The sequence below is a fragment of the Triturus cristatus genome, chromosome 3_2 (assembly GCF_964204655.1).
Source record: "Triturus cristatus chromosome 3_2, aTriCri1.1, whole genome shotgun sequence".
Taxonomy (NCBI): Eukaryota; Metazoa; Chordata; class Amphibia; order Caudata; family Salamandridae; genus Triturus; species Triturus cristatus.
Genome location: NC_140584.1, coordinates 1058703048 through 1058718816, shown reverse-complemented (window position 1 = coordinate 1058718816; position 15769 = coordinate 1058703048). Strand labels below are relative to the sequence as shown.

At 42.3% G+C, this 15769-nt stretch overlaps 1 protein-coding gene across 1 annotated transcript in view; it reads left to right on the top strand.

Moving 5' to 3' along the window:
* MYBBP1A (MYB binding protein 1a) overlaps nucleotides 1-15769 on the top strand; it is a 418097-nt gene that overhangs the window by 75050 nt on the left and 327278 nt on the right. The window contains exons 5-6 of the mRNA XM_085649771.1: nucleotides 7089-7196; nucleotides 14091-14281. Of these exons, the coding sequence (XP_085505897.1) occupies nucleotides 7089-7196; nucleotides 14091-14281 (299 nt within the window). The remainder of the gene's footprint in view (nucleotides 1-7088; nucleotides 7197-14090; nucleotides 14282-15769) is intronic.

The following is a 15769-nucleotide window of genomic DNA, read 5'->3' as shown; positions in this document are numbered from 1 at the left end:
TTGGAAAAGAAATTTATCCCATACATTCCATCTAGAACGCTCAGATCCAGTAATGGGCACTCACTGGTAGTGCCGCGTGCTAAGAAAGCCAGGCACGGAAGTAAGGCACTCTCAGTGTTGGGACCTAAATTGTGGAACTGTCTTCCTGTAGCTATTCGTTCCTGTTCTGAACATTTGGTGTTTAGGAAACAACTAAAAACCCTGCTGTTCACAAATGCAATCTAATGCCTTCCGCATGCTCCACTCTTGATATAGGATTCTTATGCCAGAAGCGCAGAGATACTCCAGTTGGAGTCGATTCCAGCGCTATATAAACCTGCAAATAAATAAATAAATAAACCCTCGTCGCCATTTGTAGTGGTAACAATGAGGGAGGCGAGACAGGACTTGAGTTACTTCTCAAACGTTTATTCATTTACATGTATTGTTACGGCCCACGAGGAGCAGTGGGAGTAAGAACCGCCGGCTCGCGTCCTCGCGCTCTTTTCCGTCTCCCGACCCGCCCCCTGACGTCACAGCCATCCTCGACACCGGATTGGCCAGTGACGTCAGGCGGCGTCCAAGCTGGAAATAGGACTACGGGTTTGACCTGACAACTAGTACGTTACTTCACGTACAACAGTAAAGGACGTTTATTTCTGTTTGTTTAATTATAGTGCATTTAACAGTCATTTCCGAAAGTGAGTGGAGCCGACCGAAAGTCACCAAAACACAGAAGTGGATGCCTGCTTGTGCCCCGGGGGAACTGCAGGCGGAACAAAAACACAGAAGTGGATGCCTGCTTGTGCCCCGGGGGCACTGACCTAAAAAAAAAAGCACACGCGAAGCGGCATTTTCGTTGCAATGGCAACAAAATGGCGTGGGACTGTCCACAGTCCCTACGGACACGCGCATGCTGTTTGCAGTGGACAAATGGCGAGAGCAGCCATCTTTGTCCATTGCAGACGCGTGCATGAGAGCCCTCGCAGAATTGACTCCAAAAGGTGCTCTCCTGGCTAGAGCAGCGCATGCGCTGCTTTCGCCAGGCGAGACCTAAAAAGGTTTCCTCTAGAATCTAGAGCGGACACTAATAAAGAGAAGGGGGATGTTTGGTGGCAAACCAACGTTTGAAATAAACCACCTTTGAGCAAGCATATTACCGTCCGAAACTATAAAATGATGATTTTGCATTCAGTCTTTGGAATCATGTTTTGGATAAAGTCTTGGACCATATTTTGAACTATACATTAACTTTTGGGGATTACCAAGACATTTGCTGCTTAAACTGCTTTGTGTTTAACATTATAGATTGACTTACAATACCAAACCACTGAACTGTCCTGATGGAGGTCTAATAACAGTCCAAATCTCATCGAGGAAATATCACCAATATTTTTGGTACAGATGAACATTGGATTGGTAGGATTTGTGAAGAAGTAGGGGAGATCAGAAAGAATGGAACAGTCAATAATTTAAAGGAATATAGAAGGCCTGAACAAGATAGTGTCAAAAACAAGCTTTAAAAATAAATTCTGAAAAAAATCAAATTAATTTTAGTGTGAAATGGTAAAAGATTTGTCCTGGTCCTCGTCAAGCTGTGACTGGGAATATGACAACAGAGTGAATGTAAAGTCAGTACATAGGAGACCTTGCTGCTTGAAGTTTATGATTCGTGATCCGTTTAGCAGGAAAGCACACCTGAATACCAGGTTTTGTCTACCTTTATTGGTGTGTTCATAAAGCCCAACACAAGGTTTTCATGCTTTCTGGGGCACATCAGTAGAAAACAAACTGTTTTATCGCATCCCAGAAACAGTGCGTGTGGGACGCTCACCGCAAGATGTTGGAGGTGAGCAGAGGGCGATTTTATCTACCCTCTGCAGTATGAGCCCCACTGACCCCCCTCCTCCCTTGGACCTGCTATATCGGATGTTCAGCTGTCAGCATGTCACTGACATTTAGCCTTTCCTGATTTGTTCAGCATCACCATGCATACTCGATGAAAAATCTGCACTCTGAAAACTTAACCTGGTTTTGTAGGCCCAAAGTAGCAACATGTCTGCTTTTTTAGGGGTGGTTGGCAGGGGAGGGCACGCTGAAACTTGGATAGTGGAGAACATGGTTCAAGTCGTTAGCTATAGATGTTATGCAGTATGTGTTGCTGCGGTTATAATATGCAGCTACTTACAAAACATTAACATGTAAAACAAATACTTGATTTAATCCTACACCTGCCAACCCTTCAAAAAACAATCATGATTTTTATTTTGGATATCGCATGTGTTTGCCCAAAGTATTGTATACTGCCGCCCCGTTGTATTAAAATGTATATTGATCATTCTTTTGTGATACATAGCTAAACACTTATAAAGTCCCAAGGGCGAGACCTATTGGCTATGCCAATGCTTGTTTTTGTTAGGCACAGGGAAGTGAAGTAATGAATCCAGAATCGCAGGATGTTGAGCGACTCTGCCGAGACTCCAACCCGGAGCCCCATCTTCGAGGTCGAGCGCTCTAGCCATTAGGCCACATCCTCTCCCCAGAGCAGAGGTGCGTGCATGCACTTCAGACAGTCGTATGAAAAGAAGCTGAGTAGCTCACGTGCTCATGGTACTGTCCAAGCAGAACCTACCACAGCAGAAACACACAATAGGCGAGCACTCTGTACACATAAACTATTGCACAATAACAATTTGGAAACGTGGGCACACAAAAGAAGAATGCTGTATTATGCGCGCACCTGTGTTTTACTGGCATTGTTCATCTATTAATTACCAATACGGCAATCTCAAAAGGTATCATTAAGCAAGAAAAGACTTGTGCTCTGTATACGCATTTTCCTCAGTTTCCTTTTTCATTCACAACAATAGGCTGATTTGACACAAACAACCCATCATATCTCCAATCTAATTGATTCAGATTTCTCGGTGCATTTGTTCAGAACAAAGCTACATGGAGGATGAAAAGGGAAGGTGCAACGGTCGTTTCATCCTGAATGCAGCTGAGCTATTTAGCACACAGACACGTTGAGAAATTCTGCCACGTCTTCTGCACAAAGCCCGCGAATGCTTTAAAAGCACTAATAAAAATGTGCAGACATTTCAGTAAAATGTAGAAGTCGCTAATGATAGAGCATTGGAAGCAGGCCGTTCTTGCCTGTAAATTGTAAATAGAAACACCAGAGAAATGACAATACTTCACCTTGAAATTGGACGTTTATTTCTATGTTTGTTTAATTATAGTGTATTTAACAGTCAGACCAGCCGACAGTCTGTTTCCGAAAGTGAGAGGAGACCGACCGAAAGTCACCAAAAACACATAAGTGGATGCCTGCTTGTGTCCTGGGGGAACTGCAGGTGGAACAAAAACACAGAAGTGGATGCCTGACATTGAAAAAAAGCACACGCGAAGTGGCATTTTCGTTGCTATGGCAACAAAATGGCATGGGACTGTCCACAGTCCCTATGGACACGCGCATGCTGTTTGCAATGGAAAAATGGCAAGAGCAGCCATCTTTGTCCATTGCAGACGCGTGCATGAGAGCCCTTGCAGAATTGATTCCAAAAGGTGCTCTCCTTGCTCGACAGCGCATGCGCTGCTTTCGCCATTCGAAACCTAAAAAAAGTAATGGGATCAATTCCTCTTACCTCACTGCCATCTAGTGGTGTTTATAGTATTTGTAATTTCTTTTCCCCATTTTTCTTAGTCACGTTCTCAAAGTCCCATTTAACAGTGCTCCTCCTAGATTTTGTGGCCAGAAAGTTAGGCTCATTACTGATGTACTGAGTCATGTACTGGTTTTCCAGTGTTTATATACATTACATCTTTTGTCTTGTCCCTTTGGAGTATGAACCCTAGGACAGACAATCTTATGATTTGAAAATGTGATTTCAGGAAGCTGCTCAAAGTTAGTTCTGGAAGAAAACAAGAGATAGAAGGCCCCCACTGCCAGCTGCGGGTATTCTAACATTTGCCTAACTGAGGAACATTTGGTAGAGTGCATTTCAATGTCTGCTCCCAGGACCTGATTTCAGCACTGGAGGATGGTGCATATGCCCAGGCCCACCAACTACGAAGATGCGCCACTGGCTAAGACATGGGTACTCAAACATTTTCCCAGGAGCCAAATAGTTTGGTCTGTGATGTGCCGAGGGCTGCATTGATGGCAGCAGGGTGGCAGGGTGGGGGGTTGGGGGGGATTGGTGGTAAGGTCGATGTAAGCGAAGACTATACATCTAGTGGCTGAACTGAACAATGTAAAACCAGAAGACCTGGAATTAAACCCGGCTTCCCCACTTTTCCAAATTGTGTGATCATTTCACTTTCTCTCCTTTCTTTTCATTATCACATCTAAGAGGACCTTGAAATACATAATTTCACAGTGTGCGCTATACAAAACTTTCTCTTGTATTTTTGATTTAATAAACTATAATGTAGTTCATGTATAATAGGATGGCAGGCCAACCAAAGAGTGCACATAACAACTGAATAGCCTCTTTAGTTCACTATTGATGTTGTTGTCAGGGTAGTAGAGGGAAGAATTAATGTTTCTAAATTCATGTTTGAAATACTTCTCAGTGCATGGATATAATCAATTGTACTAAGGTGAAAAGGTTCTGCATATTAATTACAATTATTGAATTTTGAAGAGACTGTCATATTTTTACACATTTGCTGCAAGAGGTGTTTAAAAATGAAGGTGTTTCTAAAATAAAGTGGTACAGGGCTTCCTAGTTTCACCCTTTGTTCAACACCAATCACCCTTGAAATAAATGCTTGCCTCTCTGTTTCACATTGTTTATTGTTAGTGCTGAGTCGAGTAAACAGCATCCCAGTGCTGCTGTTGACCAGGGGGGACGCATGTAAAGGTCAAGGGGGCTGCTCGCGGCCCCCGGTCCGTACTATGAGTATCATTGGTCTAGATTAGGATGCTTGGGCTGAGGGCTATTTTACTGCTACTCTGCCCATCACCTTCAATGGGGATTTAATTTTTTTTTCCTCAAAATATTTGCATTTTTCTTAAAGTTGGTGTGGACACTTTTAGTCCTCCCATTTCTTTATTGTTAAGTTGCTGTTTTTCCTTAGAATAGTGTTTTTTGCCCTGGCCGAGTTTCCAAAGTGAAACCAAGGTAACAGTTGTGCTGTCAGAAGGGTGAGACCTTGGTCGCTTCTCACATCAAGATTTCAATCTCTTTTCCCCATAGACTGTGGTGCATGGTACACTGCATTAATACACTGCCTTTATATAACTGGGAACAGGGCTTGGGGTCGACAATCTCTTCTCTTCATGGTGTGCCCTTGTGGGCCTTTGGGTTCGTTTTTACTCTTGAGCTCAACAGGTAATTCACCCTTTGCTGTCTTGGCACCACTTTGTCTAATGCAGGCAGGAAGGGTACAGACTACGAGGTAGACTGTGCTGAAATTGCTTTTGGGAAATCTGGTGGCTGGCTTCCTTAGCACTGGTAGGCAGGTACAGTCCACTGAAGGACACCAAAAGGAAGAACATCTCTGATCTACTTTTGGTCAAAACCGTTGCGATTTTATTTGGTCACATACTGCGATTGTGTTGATTGTAGCAGAATTTAATACTGAATGCAACAGCAATGGCATGGCCATCAATCAGCTGTGGGTAATTGACCTTTAGCTTTGGATCTGACCCAATCATGTTGAGAACAGTCGCCCAGTTGTCTAGGATAACTTCACCTTGCTTGGTCTTTTTCTGTGTAATTTCTCTACCTGAAAGGTTCCAGGAAAGACAATTAATATGTTGTTTTTAATCAGTACTGCTCTGAGCTCATGAAATGTTGGTTGACCTCGCTGGCAAACTGAATTAAACTAACTGTGTATGTAGTCTGTTAAACACAATCACTAAAAGGACATTGATGTCGCTCTCAGGGACATTTAAAATGAACTTGTAATTCAGTGAAAATATTACCAGGGTCACTGTTCTGTAGGGATAGGTGTGCCTCTGGACTGGAAAGACGAAGAGCAAAATGGCAGAAGACAAGGACAGACATCTCGGAGCCTAACAAATATATGTCACAATATTTCACAGGGCTTTCTTCAAGAGTGCACCAAAATGCTTTTTTATGGGGTTAAAAATTGTGTTCCCTATGAGTGTGTCCAGACCTCGGACCGGAGTTGGATCTCACTTGTTTCATCAGTGTAGTCTATAGTAGGATGAAGAGTTGGTCCATTTACACAGAAGCATGTTGGGACTAAGGAAGAAGTGAAGACCAAAGACTTGGTCAGAAGTGAAGTGCAGAAAAATCAGAACATGCAAGAGCTTTCAAGCGGTAGCTGGGGTGCATACGGTGTGGCAGAGCCGTACATACTTGGCAAAGAAGTTTATAGTGTATGGCAGTGAATCAGGACTACATCTTAACACTGACCTACAACTGAAAGAAAGGCAATGGTCTAATTTCATACATAGGCTGTTGATTTATTACCATAGACCGATTTCAGTGTTAGTCTTTTTCTGATGGAAGACCTCTGGAACAAGCCTCTGTGGTCTGAAGACTTTCTGCTTTTGTGATGATGAAATACAACTTTCTACAGGTATTCACTACCCATTCACGTGCGTTTTAGCCAAGGTCTCTTGTTCTGTGAGTGATCCAGTTATAATTAAGAAATTATGTTTTTGAAAAGTGCAAGTGCTGGAATCTCATGGTAGCAAACGAGATTAAGAATGGTTCCACCATTATCTGAGAGCGTTTACTGGAAATATTGTTTCTTTGACGATGACCACACTGTGGAGGTCCATAATCGCATCATAAATTCTTCTAAATGATTATTCTTGGGAAAGGATGGGTGGATCAGACATGCAGCAATAATATATGTAGATATTTCACAGTCATTCTGTATTAATATGTGCAAGACTTAAGTCTTGGCAATCCTACAACATTTATGCCTGCTGTGATTTAGAAAAAATACCTTTTTCTTACCCACCATTGTGCTGTAGTATTCATAAACATCTGCCAGGTTATGAATGCTCTCTGGAAATTGTGACGTTAAGTACCAGCCACCCCAGAAGAAAGTGGTGATGTACAGTTTCACATTCTGGCATGAACTAGTCCTAGTTAATAATGTATTGTTTTGTTGTTTCGTAGGAACCTCAGGTTCTTCTACAATGTGTGCAGCTTTTGCAGAGTTTGGCTGAGCACAGAAATCACCTGAAAGACCTGCCTAGAAAAACTCTTGTTGACATTCTCTCCGAGGTATGTAATAGATTTTTTTTTTTTAATATTTTCATAATACTTATTGTTCATTAGCCAACATTTTAATTTAATTTCAGTTGGCAATTAACATAACTACTATTTTGTGTGCATCTGACACACCAGTGTACCAGACCCTATTGCTATTGTTCTCTTCTATGTTCCTTCAGTGAATTTGTGAATTTCTTTGTTTACATTTTTATTTTGTGCATGCATACTTTATTTTTTTGATAATTGCATTCACCAACTCTTGGCTTTGTGAGGATGAATCTGAACAGTACAGTTTTGTTTGATAATGACTTCCCAAGAAGATCTATAAAATGTATTCAATATAACAATTGCTAGAAGTCTAAATGGTGCAGTACAGCTTTGTGAACCATTGCGTTACAGCCAACGGTGTGGAAGAGAATAGGAGTACGTACATTATTTGTGTCACAGCATTAGAATGTGCAATCAGTGTAGGGTGAAATTGGTTAAGGATTTGGTTATGAATCGGCGTGAGGTCAAAATAGTGAGTGTTAGGAGTGAGAAGTGTTACAGACTGGAATGGTAAGTAGGTTGAGGAAGTGTCCGAGTTGGTTGGAAAGGTGGTTGCAATCATCCAATAGATTGATGATTGAATGGATACTTCCTTTCTCCTATATCTCCACAACGTCTGAGTTTTTGCTTGATGAGTATCTGTTGGAACAGACAGCTGAAGCGAGGCCTGGCAGCGAGGTAACCAGAGTGGATAGCCTGCTTACTGCGGGATGGCGTTGAGGCCAACGGTTAGAGCTGAAATGCTAGAACTGGCAAATACTTGAAGCATGATAGAGGTTTTGTCTGTTATTTACATATATTGAAGTTGAGAAAGACCGCGTGAACTGCCTTCCTTTGATGCGTGAAAAATTGTCTATTTCCATACAGTCCACATTTTATTTTTTGTTGGTCAGTAGCATGTAGCTGCCACAATAACAGTTTTTATCCTCGGCCAGCAAAGTCATTTATGTATAAGATGCAGAAGAAGGTTTGCGGGTCATGCAGCACCATGTGCACATTGACACCGTTCTTGCAGCACGTGCTGGAGTGCAAGATTCCCACTCCCTCCTCATTAAAGTGGGGTGGGTACTTTGAGGGGTTGTTGCTTTTGCCATTCCATAGTACAAACAAATTGAGTTATAATTCTTGAATGCCCTTTTATCTGTTTGTGACCATTATTCTCCATCCTACATTCGTTTTGAGGCTGTTGTGTTGGGGGTCTACTTCAGCTTATGAGCTGCCTGCTTCATAGGGTCCAATCTCAACACAATCACAGTGTTTCCATATTATTGATTTTGTGAGCAAAATAGCATTACATCTCAAATTTGCAAGGCTCTTTAAGAAACACATGAGAAGCACTAAGAAGCATGCACTATCCATGCATATGTAGGAGGATGTATTTTTGCAGATTCACGCTCTTTTTGCCCCCACTTTTCATTGACTTTAGATACAGGTGAAATGACTGCACACAGGGGCTGACGTCCATGCCTATAGTATGTGCTGTTTCCCCCTGAAAGTGTGTGCCATTGGTTACAAATTGTCTAATCCCTGATTAGCAAGGCTAACATACATGCAAGTCCATAGTGAAAGGTACTTAGAGAATCTAGGGCCCGTAAGTTAAGATGCCTTTAGTGGACTGCAGCAGTATTTTGAGCCACCATAAAATTACAAGGTGATTTGTTTTATTTATTTTTAGTATTTATAGAGCGCGCTGTGACCAGACTGGTATCCTGGCGCTATAAGCAACAGTTGTCTATATGGGAGAAAAAAGACTGAGAACAGTACATCATCACAGGCATCCGTTATTTAGAGAATAACCAGGTCTTCAAAGCTTTTATGAATTTCATCAAGTCTGTCAGAGCTCTCAAACCAGATGGCAACCTGTTCAGTAGCTGGGCAGCTTTCACTGTGATAGCGCTTCCCCCTTGTCGAACCGTCCGAATCTTGTGTTCCTTAATACGTTTATCAGTTTCTGACCGAAGAACCCTCCCCGGGGCAGTGCAGGGCCCTTATTCTGAAGGGCTTTAAACAATGCTTATTGACTTATAGTAAATCATTTGCTCCACAGGGAGCCAATGATGTTCCCTAAGAGCATTGGAAGCCGAGGATCTCTGTGATCTATTTAACGTTAATTTAGCTGCAACCACCTGGACTCTGTGCAGTCTCTTAATCAAGTAATCTGGAGCTCCAAAAAGGAGAGCATTACAATAGTCTAATCTACTTTTCCATGAGCAAGTAGGACAGGGAATAGTTTTCTAATGCCATAAATCAGCGCACAGCAAACACCAGCCACTTTGTTAACATGCTTCTCTAGATACAGCCGATCATTAAACACAACTCCAAGATTGCGTGCTGCCTCAGAGGAGGACAGCTCAGTCTCGGTAGGTAATGGCCAAAGATTTGAGGGTAGTGGCAATGAGATCTTAGTCGTCGAGCAGCATGAAATTCTGTCTAATCCCTGTTTAGTTTAAGGGAGTTTGCGCTCCACCATTGCACAATGTCCAATAAACAGGTCTGAAAAGTTTTTACAGCAGAGACAGATTAGGCTGCGTATCACCTGTATTAACCAGGGAAATGATATGTGTCTTCATCGAAGAGATTGCAGGCTTCATACAACTATTGAATAGCACCGAGCTGAGTGCCGAGCCTTGAGGTACCCCATGTTTGATGCAACTAAAATCTGATAGAAACGGGGGTAAAGTCATAGCCTTATGGTGATGTTGCAGATTTGATTTTATCCACTTTTATACAGTCCCTTCAACACCCAATGCTGTCAAAATTGTGAGCAGAGTCTGGTGGATGACCGTATTGAAAGCTGTTGACAGATCCAGCAGGACAAGGACCGTAAACTGGCCACTATCTACCCTCATAACAAGCTCATCCATAGCAATCTATAGAGCCGTCTGCTTACCATGGCCTGGTCTAAAGCCAAATTGTTCCTCCTAAAGCAAGGAGTAAGACTCCAAGTAAGAGGAAAGAACCCTACTAACATGATGCTTCAGAATTTTCACCGGGATGGGAAGGAGGGAAATAGGCCTATAATTACCCAGAACCACCGGGTCTGCTGATGGCTTTTTCAGCAGTGGCGTAACTACAGCCTTCTTCCAGCTATGTGGTTCTAAGCCTGATTTAACCCCTTGTGTGCCACGCCCTTTCCCCGCCCTGTGCCGGGCGTTCCATTAGCGGGCGGGGTTCATGACGAGCTGGACTCGTCATGGGCACAGCGCAACCGCGGCCCATGACGAGTCCAGCTCGTCATGGGCACAGAAGGGGTTAAGGGATTGATTTCAGAATAATGCTAATGGCAGCATCTGCCCATTTTTTTCTACTGTTTGGCCGAAAAGGGTCTAATGGAGACCCAGACAACGTGGACAATGCAATAGTTATAAAAGTTTCCTCTGTGATTAATTGAAAATAATAAATCCTGCAGTAAATGTTGGAGTGATCTTGTCCATCACCATTCCTAAGCCTAAATGTCCCTTAAGCATCTGTGTTAGACAAGGATGTAACAACATTAGGCACTAGGCCTGTTCTGCAGCCTAGGTAGCAAATAAAAAGCTATTTCAATTGGAAAGTTTAACTTCCCTATAAGTCCATGATATATGATACTCCGGGTCTGTAGGTTAAAGTGTCAATAGTGGAAGCTAGTGCATGTGAGTATCACTGCAGTGGCAAAAAAATACCTTACAGTTGAAGCACACTCCAATTCGAGCTGGTAAATTAACCCTTTTGACAGGCTCAAACCTTCTTATTTATTACTTCTAATTAAGGCTTCCGGTTTTCTGTTTTTACAGATAAATACAGACCGAAAACAATGTGTTTCCTGTCTGTATTTATTTTTAAAAGCAAAAAAATACTGTAAATGGTGCTACTCGAGAGACTCGCCATGCCGTCTTTCATGAATTCCAGGCAACAGCTGAGCAGATAGACCGTATAGAGAGTTAAAAAACATGTATAATATTAACTTAAATACACACCCATGTCAACATATATTTGTAGTATAGCGCTAATATGTACCTGTGAGTGTAGTGTTTTGTTATACATGACATTCTTAATTTGCTAAAACATGAGACATCCATGTATGAGTGCACATCTAAGAGTTTAATAAAGGTAGAAATATCACATTTTACAGCTCGATTTATTCTCAAAACACAAAATAAATATGGATAAATACCAATAAGATTGTCAAAAATAAATATGCATAAATACAGATGGAAATGTTACAAAAATAAATACCATAAAACTGGGAGCCCTACCTATAATTCACTCCTAAAGTCTAGCATAAGTTCCCAGAGAGGAGGGTTCATGGTTCTAAATAGCATGCTATGTATAAACTGTGTTTTACATGCACTGGTAGAGGAAAATCGATTTCCTCTATTGGAAATCTAGTAGCCCATATTGGGTGACTTTTGTTCATTCTAATAAAGTGTTACTTCCCAATGGAACTAGCCAGAAGGATGTTGCAGAGTATCAAATTAATAATTACATTAAATCCAACATATTGCAGATGTTGGATTTAACTTAACTATTTTAGGAAAGGAAGCTTTATTTTTCTAAGTTGATTCTCAGGCCACTGGTAGCCTTTTCTCATTGGCCCAGCAGTTTACAGCTGCCACACCTGTCCTGTAATTAGGTGTCAGATGTTGTCAGAAACTTAGAACAAAGGAGCCGCCTTTTGGATAGAGTTTTCTTCTTCTGTGGGAGGATGGCTATGGAGGAGGCTAGAGGGCTAGTTGTTGTTCAGAAACAAGTTGGCCCTGTAAGTAAATGTCTCTCATCCCGTGCCTGCCCTGTTCCCTTTGTGGGACAGCCAGTGTGGCTTCACTTGTAATTGGATTAGGAGTTATCCGGAAGGGGGAGTGTAGTCCCCAGGTATTCACACTTCTAGGGTGCTCCACACGAGAAAAGAGTCTGGCCATGTTGGGAGGGGCCAGAATAGTACAGTAATAGGCAGAAGATACCACACTTCAAAGGAAGTAGTAACAAGGTGAGTGGAATTTTCCACCGGAGAGGTAGCACTATTGGCTAGGGTGTCCTCCCCTCCCATAAGCTTGTGCAGAGGCCAAAATGGACAGTGCTGCCAAGAAAACTCTGATAATTGCTGGGACCAGAAGCGATGCACATCGTGGGCAGAGGTTTCACAACTCCTCCCCCAGGATGGGCCAGTGCTCGAAGAGGGAAGCTTCAAAGCCTGCCACCTTTGTAATATGACACCCAGGCTCTGCTGCTAGCAGCAGATGACAACCCCTGGTATACACCCCCACTTTGGACGTGAAAGCCGGTAGGAAAAATTAAAAAGAATAGGTGTGCCCACCTCTGCCAACCCAACACCTAAGGTGGGGGAGTCGATGTGAAGCACAACTTTCAGTCCTTGCAATCTTGAAGCTTGGGAGACCTCTCCAATCAGGGCTAGGTCTATACCCTCTCCCACAGGAGGGTGGCACAATAGTGGGTGTAGTCACCCCAGGTAAGGTGCCCATTGGTCCTACCTACTACTCCCCAAAAACGCCCCTTAAATTTATTATTTAGTAGTGTCCCCAGGCCTAAACTAGATCTGCGACGACCTAAGAAGAAAGAAGATGACCCGGCAGAGAAGACTGAAGACGACGGCTGCCTTGGCCCCAGCCTTACCAACTTGTCTTCTGCGAACCTGCGACCTGTCTTGCAGCCAGTGACCTCTGAAACTCCTGGGAGGACTGCTGCTTTCGAAAAAGACTCCAATCTCCAGTGGACAGCGGCCCTACCTAAGAAGAAGCAGGCTCGTAGGCAGCCAACAACCGGAGGCTCCCAAACCCCCATTGGATATCATTGGAACTCTGCACTCTGCACCCGGCCACCCTAGTGCCACTGAGGGTGTAACAAGAGTGCACCCTTGACCCTGGGGGACCCCTGAGTCTAACCCCAGAATACTAACTCCCACAACCGAATACTTACCTTTGAAATGATAACCCTATTTTCCTCCTTAGGATAACATTGACTGTTTTTCTGTGAAAAGGTGTTGTGTGTGGAGTTGGAAAATCTATAAAAGTCTTTAGAACTGTAACCAAATAACAAAAACGGGTTTACTTACCTGTTTACAGGAAATATCCCAGTGTAGTATCCAGGCATACTGCACTGTGTAAGAAAAGTAATCTGTAAAGTAATCTACTTGACATTCTACTAAACAGCCAGGTACAATCTTTCAAAGGATTGCATTCAGTTTAGTTCTACTGTAATCAAATCAAAAGTATATATGCAACTGCAATACAAACTGTTTACAAACTGTATTATTACTGCAAAGTACTTATCACTTACTTGTGCCAGGATCGCTTGGTTCTAGGAAATAAAAATAACTAAAAGAATATTTTTATACAAAAAGAATTGGCCTGAGTTCAGTCTTTGAGAGCGTGACATCATTTGCTGATTGAGTGTGTACAACAAATGCTTAACACTACCCTCTGATAAAGCCTGGCTGCTCGTCCACACTACCACAAATAGCGAGTAAGGTGCTATCTACTTTTACCTCTTGATTACCCTTGGGGTTCCACTGGACTCTGAGCGCACACTACCTCACTTTGGTATAGTATATGCAGAGCCAGCTTCCTACAATATACTAAAGTAGAGGCTACCCGAAGAAATGGTTTGGGGGCGGTGTAAAGCTTGCCGTGGGGGTATTAGACAGACCATGAAGGTCGCCTATTATTGGTGTTGTATCCTCTCCGATTGACTGAAGACAACTGTAAACCCACAGGTCGGAATATATATAAGGCAATGGTATCCCTGATGTACTGCTGTTGTGCTGTTTGCAACAAAAATAATTTTTTGAAAATCTTCAAGGATGCCTGCTCTGCAACTCTTAAATTGAGTGTTGCTCATATACCGTTGTCTTTGTCGCCTTAGATCCCAGAAACCACCTTTGAGGAAGTCCTGCTTGGAGTGCTCAAGGCTGACCTGACCTCTGCATTCAGCTCTCCAGAACAGCTGCACCTGCTGCTAGTTGGAATGCAGAAATTCCCTGGGGTTTTGAAACCCAAAAAGTTGAAGAAGCTGCTTGGATCGTCTACCATTGTTACCATGGAAAATGTGCCAAAGTGAGTTGGTAAAGAGTTTGAATACATTTTCTGGTCTATCTAGAGAATAAAAATAACTAATAAGGCAATTCTGCCATACACTGTTGATCCATAATTTTCAGTTAATTTACACAGCTACAGTAAAAAAATGCTCACCCTTGAAAGGTTTATTTTCATGCCATTTAATATAGATGCCTTTTTCTTCCTGTAAGCAATCGCAGCTTTCTTTTTGTGAATAATTTCTAAATAAATAAAAAACAAATTTTCATTGAATTATTTGGATAGCTAAAACGCAGGAAAGGACTACATATAAAATTATATATTTGTTTGAATACGTTCGGCAACTCTTGCTGCTGCAGTTTGTATATTTGCTGTTTCCTATTAGTATATTTGTTGTGTGAAGCAACCCTCTAATCTCAGTCACTGAATGATTGAAAGAGTGGATTTCAAACGGAATCGTCTTAAAGTTAGTTTCTGTGGAGGCGTTGTCTTTTTTTCTTTCTTATAGGTGCTCCTTGGAATTTGCTATAAAGCCTCTTTTTCATTCTGCATTGTGTGCTAGGAATGTGGAGCAGGCTATGATCTGACAGGAGTAGGGAACATCAAGGGGGCATTGTGTGTTACCTTCTTGCTGAGCTGTGGATTCGGCAAAAGGTACTGGACTCAAACTGGGGTCATTGTCTGAGAGCCAATGGAGACATGCGAGGAAGGAGGAGTGGATTCCCATCACTTCTGTTGTCAATCTGGCAGCTGTGTTGTGGGGGATTGGATATTTAATTTTTTGTAACACTGGCATATGGTGAATTGGTGTTGCTAAGGAAGCAGCTAGATTGAGAAAGATGAGGATGTGTCAGAAAAACAGTTGCACAGGTGGGATGTGCTCACTAATATGCTTTCAGTGCAGTTTTGAGTCTGGTAACACCAAGATGATCCGGAAAGCCTGTTATAAAAGAACATGCAATTGAACAAGGAGCATCTCAAATACAAGGTTCTACATGTGCATCACCTTTGCCTGTATGAGTGCGAGGAGAGTGTGAATGAAGCCATAAAAACTGAAAACTGCATGCAGTGAGGAGGGCATGGTGGTAGGCAGCATGTAGTTTGGTCCGTAGAGGTCTCATTTACATCACAATATTTATGTATTCCCCAAATGTACATCTTATATGCATTTACAATTTAAGCCACAGTGGTATGTATAAAATGGGTAGCCCCAATCGCAAGATTTTTCAACAGGTTCAAAGTCCGATTATAACCTAGAGTTCTTGCATGGAATATTAGCAACTGTATCACTAGACATTATTTGTGCATTGGTGTGATACATGGGGATGTTTGTTGTTGCAGAGGAACACGTGTGTTGTGTTGGTGTCTAGTTTGAGAGAGGGTCTTGACATTGTGTTCGTTGACTGGCCAGCCCATATTGCTTTGTTAGAAAGGCATCCACAGTTTAGAATTGCTTTGGTACGGTCATGGCACCACCATTAAAAGGAACACGCCTTGCTGTTTTTGACA